Here is a 19,436-nt window from a genome sequence, read left to right on the forward strand (position 1 = left end):
TGTGCTTTCCCTTCAAACAACACTCCCCCACCACACCCCAAAAGTACTGAGTTCCTGTGTTAGTCCTCTAGCCATGAAAAAGGGGCAAGTGCCTATGCCTTAAATTACAGTTACATTCAACTTTCCACAGATGGCCTTTTGGCCATAGTGAAAATGAAAAATCTATGTGTTATTTTAGAACAATCATGATAGCATCGTCTACATGTAAAGCTGTAATACACTCAGAGGTACTATATTTACAGTGGAAAAAAACCCAAACCTCCTCACATTTCTTCCTAAAATGTGTTTTACTGAGCACTAGCTTCCCCAATGAAAGGAAGAAAAAAACCAGTATGATTTTCTGCCTACACAGGGAAGGACATTCACTGGTCTGAGCTCATGGATAAACAAAGATTCAAGTCAAGTCTTGTTTCTCCATTTTAGTAACTCAGATGCAGTCTGTTATCTTATCTGTTCTTTGCCAAAGAGTTTAAGTTCAGATCTGATCAAATACAACTGCATTTCCAGTAGACATCAAGATGAAAAAAAAATTATGGCAAAAACTTTAAGTAGTAATACATATTGCTTTAGACGACACACTGTACCACTGAACAGGACTCAGCTGACTGGTAAAGAGCATTGATAAAAGCCAAAAGCACACTTTCAGATTTAATAATCCACAGTTTTGTCATAGAAATTCTTAATCAAGAGTGATATGATATTTTTTAAGTGGTACAGATACAAGTCCTAAATCCTTAGAAGTCAGAAACCTTCAGTAGGTTTTCCAGAAAAAGAAAGATAGCAAGGTAACTTACATTAAGGACTCCCAAGTTCCCAAAGAAAACAAGAAAATAATTCGAGAACTAATATGACGAATAAAATGAAACATGGGTATACAAAATAGTTAATATGCTTATTGCAACATAAGAAGTAACAAAATAGGGTAAGCTTTTCAAATAATGAACGGCCCTGTCTTGGTGTTTAACTTTTGCGTTCACAAACATATATGGAGGAAATTTCTAAGGTATGAATGAAAATAAAACCAGATTGCATTACCTACATCTAGAAGGTCAAGGGTTTAGATTACTAAGGTAATGAAACTTCAGTGAGCTGCTTCAGATCTATTACATTTGTCAGTTTTTATAAGCATGCTTACTTCAGGCATGCAATTATAAAATAAAGAGACTACATTTCTTGCAATTCAGCACCCAGTCCTTATAAAATCATTTGCATGTAAGTCATGAAGAAATTCCCCACTGCTGTATTAGCAAACCACCTAGAGAAAATGGCTAAATTAATTTTAAGGAGCAGAGCAAAAAGAGAGAGACAGGGGATCCTCTCATCCTCAAGGAATGTATATGTAAATTTTTATACAAAGAGATGAAATATACTACAAAGACAACAGGATTTTGTTGACTACATAGATTTCTCATGACTTTGCATTAACTATTTCTTCACTTTCACTATTCTCATTCTGCAGAAATAGCATATCATAAATACGAACATGACTGAGAGATAGCAAAATGTGCACATGTTTTTTCCTATTTCTTTTCTCTCAAGGACACTTAGGTATATTATAAGTCAAGAAATAGACTGTGTTTCCTATGAGAGCGAGGCAGCATAAGTGATGGCAGGTTAACATCTAGTTACTGGAATAAATACTAAGCAGACTTACTTGGTTTTGACCATTCCACTTCTACAGCGGTATGATTAACAGCACGTGCAATGAGGATGCTTCCTTTCTCTGGTAATCCTGCTAATGTAGCAGCTATCACTCCTTCACTTGATGTATATCCTACCTCGTTGTGCACTATGAGCTTGTACTCATATGTTGTGTACCTAAGACATTTTAAAAATAATTAAATGGAGCGAAAAATACAGATGTAGAAAACATTTGCTGTAAACCTTCTGCCTGTGCCAAAGTTTTGTTGTTTCTTCCCATTCCGAAAAATTCAGCTGCATGGTTTGCACCAATGAAGACTCTGTAAGAAGTGTCTATTTTTTGGAAATAATTCAGCCCGATTAACATGGTAACAAAAATAAACCACATTATTTCAATTCTTCATAGTTGTAGCTTCTGAGGTGTTGAGAGATTATAGCTCAATTCAATATGTAATTACAGCAGTGGCAACCTGCCAAAATTTGGATCAGAATTTAATCAAATGAGGCTTTTTTCCTCTTTTGGGAAACCCATTGATTTTAACTTGCAGAGTCTCATTTGTAAAAGTGATTCACCACACAGCCAGGACTCTCCCACTACAAAAACATCCAAGAAAAGTGCCTAGGAATGCACTCATGTAATAAAATAATTTTCTTCTGAACTGTATATTCAGCTTTTGCAGATTTATTAAATAATTCACAATATTTAGTAAACCAATTGACTGTCACTCCATAATTTTTTCTCTATATCAAATGACATATTAATGTATTTTAAGTGGCATTTCACAATCTCAAATTTTATTTCATCATAAAAAGCCTCACACAGAACCGCTCAATCACAAAAACACAGGATCATCTTGTTCAAATTTTCACTGAAGCTGCAGCACTTTGAGATAAACGTCTACAAATGCAATAAAGAAACACACAGTAAATGCCTACTATTTGGGGATTTCACTACAAAAGGAAGCCATTCACACTGTATATGTACTTTTTTTTTTTTTTTTTTTAACTGCTTTACCGGAGCACCCCATATTACGCAACCATCCAGCTTGATCTTCAAAAGAGTTAGGCTTTAACAGTCCAACTGAGAAGAAAGCAAACGGGAGCTCACTAGCTCCAACTGCAACTATAAGCATTGTAGAACAGTGACAATATACATAACACATATTATTTCCCTCTCTGCATTTTCTGTCACTTGTGAACACGTAGTATTTTCTTGGACACTGTAGCACATGTGCAATAAAAATGAACAGGATCTAGTCTCGCAATATAATGATGAGAATTTGAGGTTAATTTTTGGATCCAATTTACAACAGTGAAAATAAAATTTCTAATAGGCTGAAGAAGCCATCTGAAAAAAAATCATTGTAAAAACAGACTTCTATCAGGAATGTAATAAAAATTCACTAATTCTGAAATATGCTTAAAGCATGACACAAATGAAAAGAGATGCTGATATATGGATTTTCTTTCTGTGAAAAATAAGAGTTGAGTCTCTGTGCAGCATCTTCTCTCCAGCCACAAACTCATCCTGAGTTGTTGAGTGCAAAAACATAGCTTCAGGTTGCAGCACCCTCCCCAGTAGAAGAGTTCAGGTGTGTCCGATGGTTAGGCACAGTTTTCTGGCCATAGCTCATTCAGCCCAAAAGGTCATTGTGCCTAATGACTTGTCACTGAGGCCTTGTCAGAATTTATTGCCCCCTCTGAACTGCTAACATAACTGCTGCACACGTCAGCACTGCTGAAATGAGCTAAACTGAAAACCAAAGGAAACTATAGGTAGAATTTCCAACATGGTTGAAAAAAAGAAATGGACGCTTGGGCAGGATGTGCTAAAAGAACAGCTTCGTGATCAGTTATTGCAACAGAAAATGAGCGGTGACTTCCAGCAAGTAGGCAATGACAGGACAGAGGCAGTAGCTCTTGGCATAGTTCAGCCTATACAACAGTCAGGAGCAGAGGTCACATTCTGCTGGTTCACATCATGCTCAGGAGGGATGCTCACACAGCTTTTATCAAAGTAAATAGAAGCAACGTACAGATATTTGAGGGGCAATGATTGACATTCAGTCCTCATAAAGCATGCCAGCACACAATCACAGAGAACACATACATCCTGACACCATCCATGAATGTTTTCCTGAGACTTTACCTACAAAAAAGCAGTGCAGCATCTGTGCTGAATCTTCCATCACAGGTTCTCAATGTGTGTCTTTGCTTATCTTAAGGGTGGTAGCCTTGACTTTGAGATGCGAAACTAAGGTGGATCAAGAGCAAATGTCTTGCTCCATACCACACAGTAGGTCTGTTACATACTGTGAAACAGAACCCACCCTCTATTTCCCCACTGTCAACACTCTGCATTTAACTGTAATGAAGCTAACACAAAGCTGCCCTTAAATTAGCTCTGATGAGAGTGCAATAAATATTATTCTTGCCTTTGGAGATATTAAAGCAATCATTAATCTGCACTTTTAAAACCAGGCAATAAAAACAATGCTGAAACCAAGTTTCAAATAATTCCCAGCTAGGACTTCTCAAATAGTCATTCTGCCTGTGCTATGACTTTGCCAACACACAAATCTAGAGCGTATGTACACATAAATCTAAATGGTTTGATTGCAGAAGCATACTGATGCTAAAATTTCACAAGATCTTTATTTTCATTTGTTTCTCAGAGCGAAACAATATACGAGTCAAGAATGACAGACTAATAATAAATCCCTGCATATTAGAATGATTAATACCAAAGATGATGACAAAAAATATTTCATTACATAATTAATATGTTCACTACATAAAGACACAAGAAATACTTTGAACTATTAAACATACACTATACAAAATGCCAGCATTTGTTTTTATAGTTTTTGTAATCTCACCTGCTAAGACCCTTATCTTCATAAAACCACTGAGTTCCTGAGTAAATATTGTGCCACAGATTTAAATCTTCAGGGGGATTTGATGCAAGTGGTTGCTGGATTTTACGTCTCAGGAGCTCATATCTAACACAAAAGACAAGCAGAACACCAGGATTATCTCAACTAATGTTATTACACAAAAAAAAAAAAAAAAAAAAGGTTTATTTTTAAAGCCACACATTATTTTGTTTTTACAGCTGTAAACTTTCTGAGATAAACATTCCTTTTCATGTTTCATGATTTAAAACATTCAATTACTTAACAAACTACTTTGAAAATGGAAAATTAAGGACATATTTGAAAAAATGAGTTTATTTAATGAATTAGACATTTTAAACTTTGTGGAAATGCTATGAAGATCAAGTCCAAATAGGCCAGTAACAGTGTCTTATGCAGACTTGACTGATGCCATCTGATAAGCACAGACTGCTTCAGAATATGAAATGACAATATCCCTTTCTTGCAAATGTGCTGAAACATAGCTATTACTATTACTATTTTACTGGTAGCAGCAACTTAAGTGTGCATTTGTGTTTAATGTGTGTTTCCAAATAACTACAGTGTAAATTACAGGTGACAAACAGGTATACAATGAGTTAACTTCCATTTGTAGACCTTTGTATTTGGGTAGCCATTCACGATGTGCACTTGAAAGACCAAACTACTTCATCCTGGTTTTAATTAGTATCTGAAGCTGTATTCCTGTCTCTGTTCCAGACAACAGGTCAGCTAAAGCCCATCTTACATCAGGTCAGCCATGAGACTGCCTGATGCAGAAAACACGCCTTCCGCCCATTCTGCATCACTCACTTTTCATCATCTTTTATACAAAACCTGTATGGAATTTAACAAAGTTTAAATCACTTAATGGCTACACAGAATAAAGGGGATAACATTCTATTTTGCATTTCTTAATCATTCTAGTGATTACACAAAAAACCCCACCATACTCTAAAGGAAACAAAATTGTATAGATTTGTTCAAAATCTTTAGGATTATTATTCTTTATTACATTTCACAGGACTTTTTAAATAGGATTTTTGTTTCAGTTTGATAGTGGTGTTTTACTATCTTTTCTAAAGTCATTCAGATGACTTTATACCCCAACAACAACTCTCCCATGAGGGGTTGGTTCATCGGTGTCAACAGAACCCAAAGACATATCATTATGGTTTTATTAGGAATAGTCCTGGCATATTCTGTCCAATATATTTCATAGACCAGTCATGAAAAACATCAAAATCTTTGCAGCTGCTGCTGCTATTCTGCTTGCTGCAGACTTCTTGCTCCATCATGCTATACAGAGCAGCTGCTTCAGTGGTTGCTCTTGTTGAGGGCAGCATAACACACCATGAAGGAAATGATGTCTGCAGATGTAGGTTGTGCTGAATTACTTTAATAATCTACGGTAAAATGGTCATGTTGTTAACACCAGAATAACAGGGACTGCTTTTCAAAAACTTCAAATTTTACTGTAGAGCAATCATCATTTCACTCAGTTGTAGTGTGCCCTAATTAAGCCTGAAGAAAGAGTCAAGCTACTGTGCTGTAATAACATACGCAACTGAAATAGCATTACATGATAATTATTGAACCCATCAGTGCACCTAGAAGAGAGCTACTAACCAGAACATATGGAGTACAGAGATATAATTTCATGCACAATGTTTCACAACATGTTAAAGCACTAGAATGAAAGATTTGTTTGACATTTTTTGTGTATATAAAAAGATAAATTTGTCTTTATAAATCCTCATGCCCTCAAATCTATTTTTAAAAAAATGTATATATACACACACACAGACACACACACTCAGTAATCAATCAGATTCAATCCAAAATCCCCATCCCAGGATTCCAGAAAAATCTCAGAGGAGGTGCCTTTCTCTGGTTCCTGTGGTAAAATCCAGCCTGCTATACCCAGCACTTCTTTGTGTTTCCCATTTTTTGGCTCTGCCCCCAAACTTGTAGAATTTTAACATCCATTTTTCTCATACACTCTCTCATTTACAGTTCATTAATTGGTTAAATTCAAGATTATTTCATGTCATCACACTCCCAAATGGTCACTTTCGCTTTGTATGGAATACCACCCACAGAGTGTTGAGAATATTGGATGTGTTAAATACTTGTTCACAGAGATCTCATATTTTCTTGTCATTTTGTCGGTGGAACATGTTGACTGAACTCACCACCAAAAAGTGACTGATGCTGCAGCCCAAACTAGTTATGACTTTGCAAATATCCTGTGCTTGCCCCTCCTGGCTTTTCAGACAACACTAATCTGAAAGACCCAGAGCCTTCCTGAACACGTTCTGCAAAGGAAGTGCCACAGCACAGACACCACACTTGCTCTTAATAATCCTGACTCTTTGTAAGTTCAAAACAATTCAAAGCTCACCCTGCTATCTACTTTTAGACATACCCACTTTTCATGAGCCCACTTATTGACTCCTGAACCCTAAAGAGGAACTTGAAAAAATCAGAAATTAAGAGATCAGATGATAAAGTTTGTATCACTCTGAATTTTCTGAATCAGATTTAGGTATGGAGAAGAAAACTGTTATCTCAGTTGCAACTAAGAGCTTACCTCAGATGAGGACCATTCGGCCTTAGTGGTGGTTGCCAAGAAATGGCAATAAAGGACTCGCTGATTGGAGTCACAGACAATGGCCTAATGCTCTGAGGAACTGTTGAAGGTGTAGTCACGCTTGTAGGCAAACTCTCTGTGCAGCCTCCTAGAAAGCCATCACCTCCAGAACAAGCTATTACAGTGACCGAGTAGTTTGTATAGGGTATAAGATTAGTCACCAAATGACTTAACGTTGAGGAAGTGTTCCCAATAATGACAATTCTTGGATCAGGCATGCGAATTTCATAGTTCAGGATTTCACCATTCTGTATCAGAGGAGGTTTCCATGAGACCTGAAGGAGGAAAATAAAAAAAATAAATAATTAAAATAACAGAATACTTACAGTCAAAATGCTGAAATACTGACACGATATGCTACAAATGGACAAAAGTGGGATCTGAAGATGTGCTTTTCTTTCATCGAAACAGACTTTATGTATGACCTTTAACTGAAATTTTATTTTTAAAGGTACATCAGTTAGAAATCTAACCATCTTTAATTTTAGTGAGGGTTACAGTAACAGTTGTAGACGTTGAAAAAATCTACTATTTAGCTTCACCAGTAAAATGTGAATGCTCCACTTCACTCAGAATTCTGTGAGATGTTCAGATGCACTAGAAAAAGTACACTGATTATCATAACTATCACTATAATTTATTTTCTTAGGGTGTATTAACTGGTGTGCTCATTTATTAGTGGCAAAGTAAAAAGAAATCTTACTGAGTGTTTGCACAATTTTCAGAAATATGTAATTACAGTAGATCCTATGAGAAACAAGATTTGTCCACAGTCTTTATATGATGAAATATGCAGGCTTTCCCTTTTATTTTTCAGTAATAAATTACACAGGTAAGTATCAGACAAAGAACAGGCACAATTTTCCACTTTGAGAACTATAAAATTATGCTGAGAAAACTTTATCACAAAAAATTGGGAAATTACATACAGAATTCATGTGTTATAGATAGATAGATAGATAGATATACACACATACTACTATGCCTACTGTGGTTTTCCTCCTACTAAACTGAGGTTAGGTGGGTTTTTTTAATCTTTTAAAAGTATATTATTCTAGATATTGATCCTTACGAGCTTCAGTGAGAAATCACACTCAAACCATAGAATCACAGGATGGTTTGGGTTGGAAGGGACCTTGAAAGATCATCTAGTCCCAACCCCCCCTGCCACGGACGGGGACACCTCCCACTAGACCCGGTTGCTCAAAGCCCCGTCCAACCTGGCCTTGAACACTGCCAGGGAGGGGGCAGCCACCACTGCTCTGGGCAACCAGTGCCAGTGTCTCACCACCCTCACAGTGAAGAATTTCTTCCTCATACCTAATCTAAATCTACCCTCTTTCAGTTTAAAACTGTTATCCCTCATCCTATCACTACACTCCCTGATAAAGAGTCCCTCTCCATCTTTCCTGTCGCTCCCTTTAAGTACTGGAAGGCCACTATAAGGTCTCCCCAGAGCCTTCTCTTCTCCAGGCTGAACAACCCCAACTCTCTCAGCCTGTCCTCACAAGGGAGGTGCTCCAGCCCCCTCATCATTTTTGTGTCCCTCCCCTGGACCTGCTCAAGCAGGTCCATGTCCTTATACTGGGGGCCCCAGAGCTGGACACAGCACTGCAGGTGGGGTCTCACAAGAGTGGAGCAGAGGGGGAAAATCCCCTCCCTCAACCTGCTGGCCACACTTCTCTTGATGCAGCCCAGGATGCAAACCATTGCACCATTAAGTGCAAGGATGTCCTCAGTTCTTTTTTAAGGCTTTTTGCCATGGTATCATGACAGAGGGGACTTCAGACTGACACAACAAGGACATGTAACTGTATTAAGAATCTCAGAGTTTCATAAAGGTAGTGTAAGAGCATCTATCAATTTTTCCTCCCATAGAACTCCCAGGGTATGATGTATACCAGCTTTGTTTTGCTCCTCTCTGGGACTCTTGCCATTGACCCACTCATCTATAACAATTGCTGTCTCTTTTCCTCCCAGGCATGGGATGATTAAGGATTGAATCCAACATTGCAAAGAACAGAGAAAATGGACACAGAACACAGCAAATGGAACACAATGGAGGAAACCTAGATGAAGGTATGTGCAGAATAAAATGAACAAAGATAATATTGAAATGTTAAATAGTAGCACCAAGATACTTTAGTTTAACTTCAGTTGAACTTTTTCCTTAATTCTCTTCCGCTTCCAAAGTTAAGTATCTTTAAAAAAGGTATATGCACAATTACACACAGCTGTGGAAACAGAGAAGCTTGATTTATAAAATGATTTTTAAAGGACCCTTGGGGATTAGGAAATGTTATATCTTAGGTACAGAAGGACCTCTTAGGCTGTCAGACTTGTAAGAAACCTGGCAGCAAAGTACTGGAGAAAGCTGAAGGATTTTGATAACAAAATCTGGAATAGTATTAAACAGAGAATTAGAAACAGGGTGATCTTGAGTAAAGACAGCACAAATAAGATTATTGGTGCCCACATAGGAAAGGCTTAGCTCTGGCTAATTATCAAATGCTGTATTCAGATTTCTGTTACTTCTGGCCCCAAATCATGATCAAACAAATAAAGAAAATACTATTAATAAAGCAATGCAAAATTTTACAGAAGGTAGGAATTGATTCTGCACCATTCTCACAGACATTGAGGAAAACTCTCATTTTGAAATAGTTCATGCGATCTAGCCGTAGGAAGTGTAGAAGAATGGGTGATTAGCACAGACAACAGAAAATGTTTTCAAATTCAAGTATGTGTTGGTTTTGTCTGGGATAGAGTTAATTTTCTTCATAGTAGCTAATGTGGGGCTATGTTTTGAATTTGTGCTGGAAACAGTGTTGGTATTTCAGGGATATTTTTGTTATTGATGAGCAGTGCTGACACAGAGTGAAGCCCGTGTCTGCTTCTCACAGCACCCCACTAGCTGGGGGTGCACAAGAAGCTGGGAGGGGACAGAGCTGGGACAGCTGACCCCACAGATATCCCACACCTGCATATAAAGCAGGATGAAGAAGGAGGTGAGGGGGGGTGGAGGTTGTCCCAAGTTATGGTGTTTGTCTTCCCAAGTAACTGTTATGTGTGATGGAGCTCTGCTTTCCTGGAGACAGTTGAACATCTGCCTGTCAATGCGAAGTGGTGAATGAATTCCTTATTCTGCTTCTTGTGTGCACAGCTTTTGCTTTACCTATTAAACTGTCTTTATCTCAACCCACAAGTTTTCTCACTTTTACCCTTTCATTTCTCAACCCCATCCCACTGTGGAGGGAGTGAGCAAGTAGCTGTGTGGGGCTTAGTTGCCAGTTGGGGTTAAACCATGACAAGGTAGAAAGTGTTCAGGCTAGTAAACTTTAGGTGAAATTTCCAATCCCAGTTGCTACAATATTGCACTGACTGGATGCATTGTGCATGCCTCAGAAAATAGGAAATGTGCATGATTCACTTTTATTTTCAGGGACATATCTTCGAAGTTGCTGGAAAAAGCACAGAAGACTTTAATGTCTGACACACTACAGCAAAACACCCATTTCTGCAACTGTGATTATATTACTCTTTTTTGAGGTGTAGCATCTGTTCTGAAATTCTGCCTTAGTGAAATGTGACTAAAGAATAGCGTATTTGAGGTCTTTTGTAGGAATATAAATAAAGTAAATCTGTCATTATCAGTAAAAAAATCCCTCTTGTTGCTTAATGCAAGGTATCTTCTAATAAAAGAATGCTTTAGAAAATTGGAAAATCCCTAGTGCTGCCCTCTCAGAAGAGGAAATTGTTTAAAAATGTTCACCTTATACCCAATCTTATTTTATTTCCTGGAAGAGATTAGTTATTTTTTAATCACAGTACATTTTAGATGTCTAATTTTTATGTCTAAACCCACAAAATTACTCTAATAGAACTTGCACAAGATTTGCCCTATACTGTAACCCTTTGACATAAAGGAACATATTAATAACGTGGACAGAAAAACAGATGCTGCTCCAGAACCTCAGCTCCTGAGTTTTATACAGCCTGTGCACTAGCCGGTAAAACTTGAAAAAACTCTCAGGTGTTACTTCACAGCATTTGATGTGTGCTAGCAGATAAAATACCTCATACTTTACGTAACATAGGTGCTTCATGGGGCTTAAACTGTGAAATTTATCTTCTTTTTTTCTTAAGAGAAATGAAAACCAGTCTGAATAAAAAGAATATTGAGTCAGAAGCATGACTCAGAATGCAACTTATTTTTATCTGGGCATGGACAACCCATACAGATATGTAGATCAGCTATCACTTTGTTAATATTTTTTTAAACTAGATAAAGGGATGACCAAGGGTACTCACAATCACTACTGTGTCACTTGACTTGCTTTGAATTGCATTTGTCACCTGGAAACGATAGGACATGCAGTCTCTGACAAACCTGTCTTGTCAAGAGGCAAGGGACTGCCTGACCCATACAGTGTAAATGAAGATGATGGAGCCAGCCTGGTTAACACACATGTGGCACTACTCGATCTCTTCTCTACTTTGATGTGCCAAGGTTTGAGGTAAGAGCTTGGCAATGCATGAAAGCAGGAAAGCTCACTAGACAGGCTGTGTTGGAAGCAGTAACAGTTTGTTCATTGATTTGAAGCTCAGCACTGAAACCATGAAAGAGGATGCCCATGAGAAAGAGAGAATAAGGTAACTACTGGGAGAGATTAACTGATTCAATGTAATGACTCTGGAAGCTGTCATTTAAAGATCAAAGCACCTTATTTTCTCCACCACAAAATTTAAAGAGACAGAAATTAGCCATTTTCCCCCCATTAAACAGTTATAACCTTGGATTTTCTTTTTTTTTTTTTTTTTTTTTTTTCTTTTGGACAGAAGTTGGAACCCTGCAATTTATTTCTGTGAAGAGAGGTACTGGCACATGGGTAACTATTTCACTAGTTCAGGTCTTCAACAATTTGCTTTTAAATCAGCATATTTGGCTTCATTTTATTCTCATTTCTCCTAGCTGCTGCTTGTAACATCTACAAACAGAATGTAATAAACACACTACTGAGACCTTTTCAGTGTTCGTCTCAAAGCGTGTTGTAAGTCTCAAATTGCAAATATTATTATTCTAGTTTTACTGATGAAAAGGCTAAATCCCAGACTAAGTCATGTATCAGAAAGAAGCAAAACTGAAAACAAAGACCTGTTACCCTAATTCTGCGTTCCAGCCACTGGACTGTAGTCCTCTGCCAACACCCCAGCCCCCCTAAAAGTAGTTGGGAGACGAATTTCCTCATGAGTTCTTATCTATCTTAACAGAAATTATAGTGGGATTCAGTCAAGAGCCAGTATCCCACCAGAAAAGCAAATCCTGACAGATGTCACTGATAATTATTCTCATACACTTTGCACATGAATTACATCCAACTTCAACAAGCCCTACCACAGAAGAACAGCACAATCAAGTTTGCAGTAACAGATTGCTATTACAAAAACTTCTAGAAGCAGTTAGCTTGAGTAGTGAGAAAAGAGAAAGAACATTTATTTATGATCCTAAACACCTACTACAGTAAAGGTTTTAAGCTATATCAAAGGAGGAGGGATAATGCTCATGAAACCCCAATTAGTTCACCTCACTGTAAGATCTATACCAAATAAGCAAGCTGTGCAAGAAATCAGTCCTAAAATGTGGAAAACCTCTAATGTGCAGGTTAAGTTGTTCCTATGGTGTTGGAGTATCCTAAGTTGCTCAAGCAGCACTTATGTGGCAAATAAACCAAGGTCTCACTGACCTTAGCAGCATTACTAGGCAATCTTCACACAAGGGTTGATTGCTCCTAAACAATTTCCCCAATTCACCAGGCATACCTGCATAAAACTGGAAGTGTGGTGAATAAAGTCCAAACTTCTTTTTTCTCCCCAGTGCAAAGCTCCTACATGGGCTTACTGCATCACCCTTTAGTGCGCAAGGCCTAGGGATCAGGGTTGTTCATATTCTCAAAATTATGTTCTTAACAGTTGAAGTCTATAGCATTTTGAAAATGAAATAGCAACAGGAGGTTTTAACAAGGAAGAGAGGAAGGGTCTTCAAAGCTTCATTCTCTACCACACAGTGATCTGCAGAGGTAAAATACTGAAGGATCACCTCTCCGTTAGTCATTAACTTCAGTGACCATGGAGTGACTACCATTGTATCCAATGTTCTCTAATCAGAAGCAACTTCACAGGATGGCAAACATTAACATGTGAGACAAAAAACAACTCCAGAACATGTGCCTGTAACTGCATGGGAAGTGGAAAATGATTAAAGAAAACACTTTCCTTTTCATGGATGATACTCAAACTGTAAGTACAGGATATATTGCCTTAAATGTGTCAGTACTATCCACTCCATACAGCTGCAATCTCTCTCTGGAGAATTTAGCCCCAGCCTATTTACGGTACAGACATTTAGCAGTCCTCTGTCCAGCTTCTGGCCTAATGAAGAACAGAAGACAGATATAAAAATAGAGCTTTGTTTATTTGTGTTTGCTCACTTGCATATGCAATTTAGTAGTCAAATTTGAGAAATAGCTACCAGAAAAGTTTATCACTCTGTAGCAATAAATTATAACCTTCTGCAAAGAAAGAGTGCAGACTGCGACTCTTGAAGATCCTGCAGACATTGTTCAACCTGTAGGGTGGAATACCAGCTTTCTCTGCTGCAGCTTCTTCTATACAAGTTAAAGAACAGTGGGTGAACTGTAAATTAAGTGATTGTCATCTCTGAGGGTAACAACAAACATGAATGACAATGGAATTAAAAAGCCTACAACCCTTCCTCAGTCAGAGAAGTCATGAAGAAATACTTTTGAAAAAGAAATAATCCATAGAAAATCAATGACATGATATTAAATGAATATGCAAAAAAAGAAATTAGAAAGAAGAACGACAGTTTGCTGCTACAGAATCACCACATCCCTTCATTTCTAGCAGGCAACATATATAACGTGTATTAAGAGAGAAGTCAATGAAATCATAATTTATTATTTTTCTCATTTTGTATCTAATCAAACTGCAAGAATTTTCTGACACTGATGTTATCATGAAGGAATAGCATGGCACAAGAACTATATGTCAACGAGATACTTATTTCATCTAACCAGGATGCAACCCTTCTCTTATAGCCTATCTAAACACCAAAAAGAAAAAAAAAAAAAATCCTTTCCCCTTGGGAAAAAACATCAGGATTACATACAGCTCATGCCAACTTCTATCTTGAGAAAAAAGTTACACAAAGAATGTCAGGAAATGGCTGCAGCTTCTTATCGGTCAACGGTCCAGTTAGTGGCACTGGTCAGCAAGGGACAACAATACAGGCAAATATGTCTCAGCAAGTATCCAGTGAAGCCAATAATCAAGACTACAGCCATCTTTCCAGGCCAAAACCCTCAAAGGAAAACCACAGCAGTGAAAGGGAGGTCCTCCAATTGGAAGTTACATGGCCAAAGTTGGAGAATTTGCATACTACAGTTAATTTAGTTCAGTGTACCCAGCCACATAATGCTTTTCCTACACAAAGAACTCCTTTAAATAATTATTCACTGTGTAAATCAGCTTCTTCCTCAAGCCACTCAACCTAGCTACATTCTCGAATGTCATATCAGTGTGAAGTGTGAGATTGAAGCAGCACAGCAATTGCAACCCTCACAAGAAAAGGAAACAATTTCTTTTATACTTCTGTACATTAGGGTATAGCAAATCTTGTGTAACAGGGATAATGTTCATGGCATTGGCATATACTAAATAAACGGCTTTTGCAGTTGCTGAATACCTCCGCTTCACTTTGGCATTTAATCAGCCACAAAAGCAGTTTATTGCGCAGTATACTCTGCTACCATGAACATTATCAATTCAGCAAATATTAAAAAATATCATGCAGGTGTCACAGAAATGGGTACTTTAAAAATTATCGACAGCTTTACACTTTCTGTTGCACAAAAGAAAGCAAGCTAAATGTTATGGAGAGATATCGGTTCATTCTGATTAAAATTAAATGTTAAAGGAGGACATACACATCAGAAGTGTTTATGCCAAGAGTGACCTGCTGTGCTGATATTTTCCTCCTTGCAGAGTGAAAGCTTTGGTCTATGAAAATAAGCTGTATACTCAAGTGAGTACTATCCCGGAGCACTTTGAATTCTCCACATCCTCAAATCATTTATATTGATTCTATGACTAAATAAAGGAATGGAAATATGTTTCTCTTTTTTGTAAATTCTCTCTGTTTTCGGTAGAAGTAAATATTTGCGCTCATGGTTTAGGGATTGGTTGCACTGACAGCTGAAAGCCTCTATTGATTTGCAACCGTGGCTTGGTAAAGGAGCCTCTTGCTAATTTTTCCCACAGTGCCCTTCCAATACTTTCTGCTCTAACCTGGGAGGATAGCTTTCTCTAGGGCAAGAGAGGTAATTAAAATCTCTATCCCAAAGAGACGGCTTATTTTCCATTCGCTGCTTGAGTTACCATTGCAGACACAGAATAAGATGAGAAAACTGTGCAGCACAAGCAGATCACAAATTTGATTTGAGCACCACATAGGTGATATATGCACTGCAGGTGTGGTGGGCTTGATCTGCTCAGGGAGGGAAAATATGCCTTTCTGGGACTCTCGTCAGAGTTCAAAGGCACCAATGTAAAGCAATCCCAAACCAGATCTATCCTGTTTCCATATAGGAAAACTTTTCAACCACTAAGTGGCAATCCTTGCACAATACTTCACAACTGCTCTGCCTGTGCAGCGAGCATACCTCTGGGGCAAAGGGACACAAGCGGTTTGCAGAGCAGCTATTCAGATCTGCACCCTAGTTTGAAAGAGCAGGGCAAAAACCCAAATGTTCTAAGACTGGTGCTACTTTGTTCTATTCTCCTTGTACAGAACATGCACATGGGCCACAAAACAGCCTCAGCGCCACAGCACAGCCCACTGGGTGGTCTCAGAGTCTTACTACTGTGATGTGAACTTGCCATAAAATTGAAGAGAATGAAACAGCACCAGCATTAGTGAGCTAATCCATTTGACAGACCCATAAGAAGACCAACAAGTAAGATGAAATCCCAGTCTCTTCCTCGGTGTTCTCATCTGCAAACAAGCAGAAGAGAGAAAACCACTGGAGGCAGCAAGCCTTGTCCATAATCTCTTCAGTGATAAAGTGCAATGAGCTCTTCTGCACCTATAACTTTATTTCAATTTTTTGAAGAGATCATAATAAAAGAAATAATAATTTAAAAAAAAAAATCTCTTGATGTCCTGGACAAGTAAGGGAAATTTTAAGAATTTTAAGAAGTCTTAGAATCTTAAAAACCAGAAGTGATGTCGCAGCCATGCAATAACCTCTGCACAGGAACTGCACCAGGTATTCCCATCTCTCCCCAGTTATGATGACTATCAAATTAAAGAACACTAAGTAAAATAATATACTAGATAAGTTAGAAGAATTTATGTCTGTATCAGCAAAGGATACCAATACTCTACACTGAGAGAGAGAATTTTTGCTGAAGGACAGATACTCAGAAGTGAGTGTATTTGGAAGACATATACGTAAGTCACTTTTCTCAATTAAATGTTGCCACCTTTAATTATTTTGAACATTTTAACCTAAATATTTAAAATCAAGAAAAACAAACAGTAAAACTGAGTCATGGAAACAAAAATATCCAGGCGTCAGCATCCTTGACAGAAATTAGTCTTAACAGACCAAATATGTGTCTCCAGGTGGAAAAAACCCTGAAACTACAAGAGCAGCGACACAAAATATGACCACCACTTCTACAGAAGGGTCATACAGTGTAGATGTTAAGGAGTTTTCAGTGTTAATGATAGGCTGGGGAAGAAGAACGAAAAAAGCATTTGAACTCTTTGGCAAGAAACAAAAACAATTTTATAAAGCACTCTCATGTGGAAATTAAATTATTACAGAGTGAAGATGGCACTGCCTGATTTCAGGTTTCAGAAGACATAAATGATCAAACTGATTTTCACTATTGGTAGATTACTTAATCTTGGAGCTGAACAAATGACAATAAACTTACAATTGAGTACACACCTCTGATCTCAAGAAAAGACATCCAGTAAAGAATTACAAGACCTCTGATAACACACAGGCTTTTAAAATTAGGATTGGGTGTTGACTGCACTTGGAGAAAGAAAAAATATGGGTAAGATAGAAAATTATTATGCCCTTATCACATTAACTGAAGCATTAAAGGTTGCAGTGATGAGTTCTTTGCGCTCAGAGTGGAAACCAATGTGTAAAAGCTCATGCGGTAAAATGTGGACATGTGTGTAAGCATGCTATTGAACTAGGGCTAGCGTTTACTCAGCATTGCTTCTTCTGGTAAATCCATGAACAATGCTTTACTATAAATTGTGGTGGATATTAAGATATATCTACACAAGCACAGAGGGCAGAGTCCTGGAAGTAGATTGCCCAAATCTTCAATAAACACTCTGGCAATTTATCACAATTACTGGTGGTCGATCATTATTAATTCTTACGGTAACCATTGTACTCATAGTGAACTCATTTGCTATTAACATGAAGGCAACATGCTGTTCTTTAGACACTGAAACATAATTTTAGAAGATCAGGATTTTTTTTTGTCAATGGTGAATAGCTTTTTTCATAGCTTAAAATTATGTATGAGCAAAGCAAAAAAATCAGCATTGGTTTATTGCTTAAATTCATACCCTCAAACTATTTAGACTGCATTGGTAACACCACTCTGTTTACTTTCTGAAGATACAATGTATACCAAAAATAATAAATCTAACAGATGAACTTCAATCTTATGCAAATGTCCTTTGTTTTGTGCTCTGGTGAGCAAGCTACTGTACCAATACTTTTGGCATTAGTACAAGACTGAATCCATGGAAGCATGTGTGTATTTACACAAAAGAGGCTTCTAAGCTACAAAAATCCCTCTTGTTTGGTTACACTAATTTCCCTTGAATGAAGTTTGTATGCAAGCCAAAACAATGGTAGTTATCCTGTCCTCTAGAGTTCATTCCCAGCAGAATGATGTGAATAATTGAAAACTTCCTAGGTAGTCCTGCAAGAGTCTTCTTTCGTAAATCAGGAGAACCACAATGCTGTTTTTTTCTTCATTAGCTATTTTTTTTTTTAAACCTGATAATTATATACAAGTTTTAATTACATTTAAAAAATCTTTTTACTTCTTAGCATTTTAATGAAATCTTGAAATTTTGGAGAAGGGAGTAGGTCATTTTCTGATCTGATTAGGGAGTTAAAAGTAAGCATTCAAGTTTAATATTGAAAATACATCAGGTGTGTAAGGAAGAAAATGAACTGGAGTGTAATGCCAGAGACTGGTGTAAAGGAAAAAAGATGGAAAGGAATCTAATGCTTTTGAGCCAAAGGACAGACACTAATTATTCAACTATGCCTGCAGCAATGAAATCTGTTGGCTCAGCCAGTAGATGTCTCTCTTAAAATACACAGTTGCTACAAGGAAAACATGTTAAAGCCATGAGGCAAGGAGAATTATTCCTACCTTAACTGAATGCGGTCCCAACACTTCTGCATCAGGTGGCTGAACACCAGCAGGTCTTGATGGTCTAGTGGTAACTTCTGACCACGCACTGCTGTTTGTGCCTCCGTGAAGCGTGCTCATCAGTATCCTGTATTCAAATTTCTGCCAAGGGCTCAGAGCAGTACTCTGGTCAATGTAGCTCATGGACTGACTGAGAGGGAGAGTGACCACAGTTGATATTTGTTCAGTTCCTTTCACTCTCCTTTCTATTGTAACATTTTCCACCAAACCATTTGCGTGAACAGGTAGTTGCCAGGATATGACCACAGAAGTTGGAGTATCAGAATACAGCTCTGGAGCAGGAATATCCTCAGGTGCATCAGGAAGCGTCTGTATTTCCGGGGTCTCAGTTGAAAGAGAGCATCCTTTAGAAGTGCATCCTTCTACCTGAAACACATAGACAGTGAAAGGATGCAAGTCTTCTAGAGTGCAATTAGATCTGGTTCCTAGCACTGTATCATGCAGTTGGCCATTTTGGTAAATATTATAATGAGTGATGATGCCATTTGGCTTTAAAGGATGCTGCCAGGTGATGCTTGCTGCCCTTGCCGTAACATTCAAAAGAAGTGGTGGATCTAAAGGTCCAGGTTCTGTAACAGAAACAAAAGAGAAAAAAAAGGAAAGGAAAATTACTAATAGCTTGTGATTTGTAAAAGTCAGCATTAGCAAGCAGTACTCATCAA

The 19,436-nt window shown here is 37.8% G+C and overlaps 1 protein-coding gene across 7 annotated transcripts in view; it reads right to left on the reverse strand.

The window, feature by feature from the left end:
* The window catches only part of USH2A (usherin), a 392,395-nt gene that overhangs the window by 113,941 nt on the left and 259,018 nt on the right, over positions 1 to 19,436 (reverse strand). For all 7 annotated transcript variants that reach the window (XM_074897210.1, XM_074897211.1, XM_074897212.1 and 4 more), the window contains 4 exons: positions 18,715 to 19,343; positions 7,150 to 7,484; positions 4,521 to 4,643; positions 1,655 to 1,818 (listed from right to left, as the gene is read on the reverse strand). In XM_074897210.1, coding sequence (XP_074753311.1) covers positions 1,655 to 1,818; positions 4,521 to 4,643; positions 7,150 to 7,484; positions 18,715 to 19,343 — 1,251 coding nt within the window. The remainder of the gene's footprint in view (positions 1 to 1,654; positions 1,819 to 4,520; positions 4,644 to 7,149; positions 7,485 to 18,714; positions 19,344 to 19,436) is intronic.

Source organism: Athene noctua, chromosome 1, assembly GCF_965140245.1.
Source record: "Athene noctua chromosome 1, bAthNoc1.hap1.1, whole genome shotgun sequence".
Classification (NCBI taxonomy): domain Eukaryota; kingdom Metazoa; phylum Chordata; class Aves; order Strigiformes; family Strigidae; genus Athene; species Athene noctua.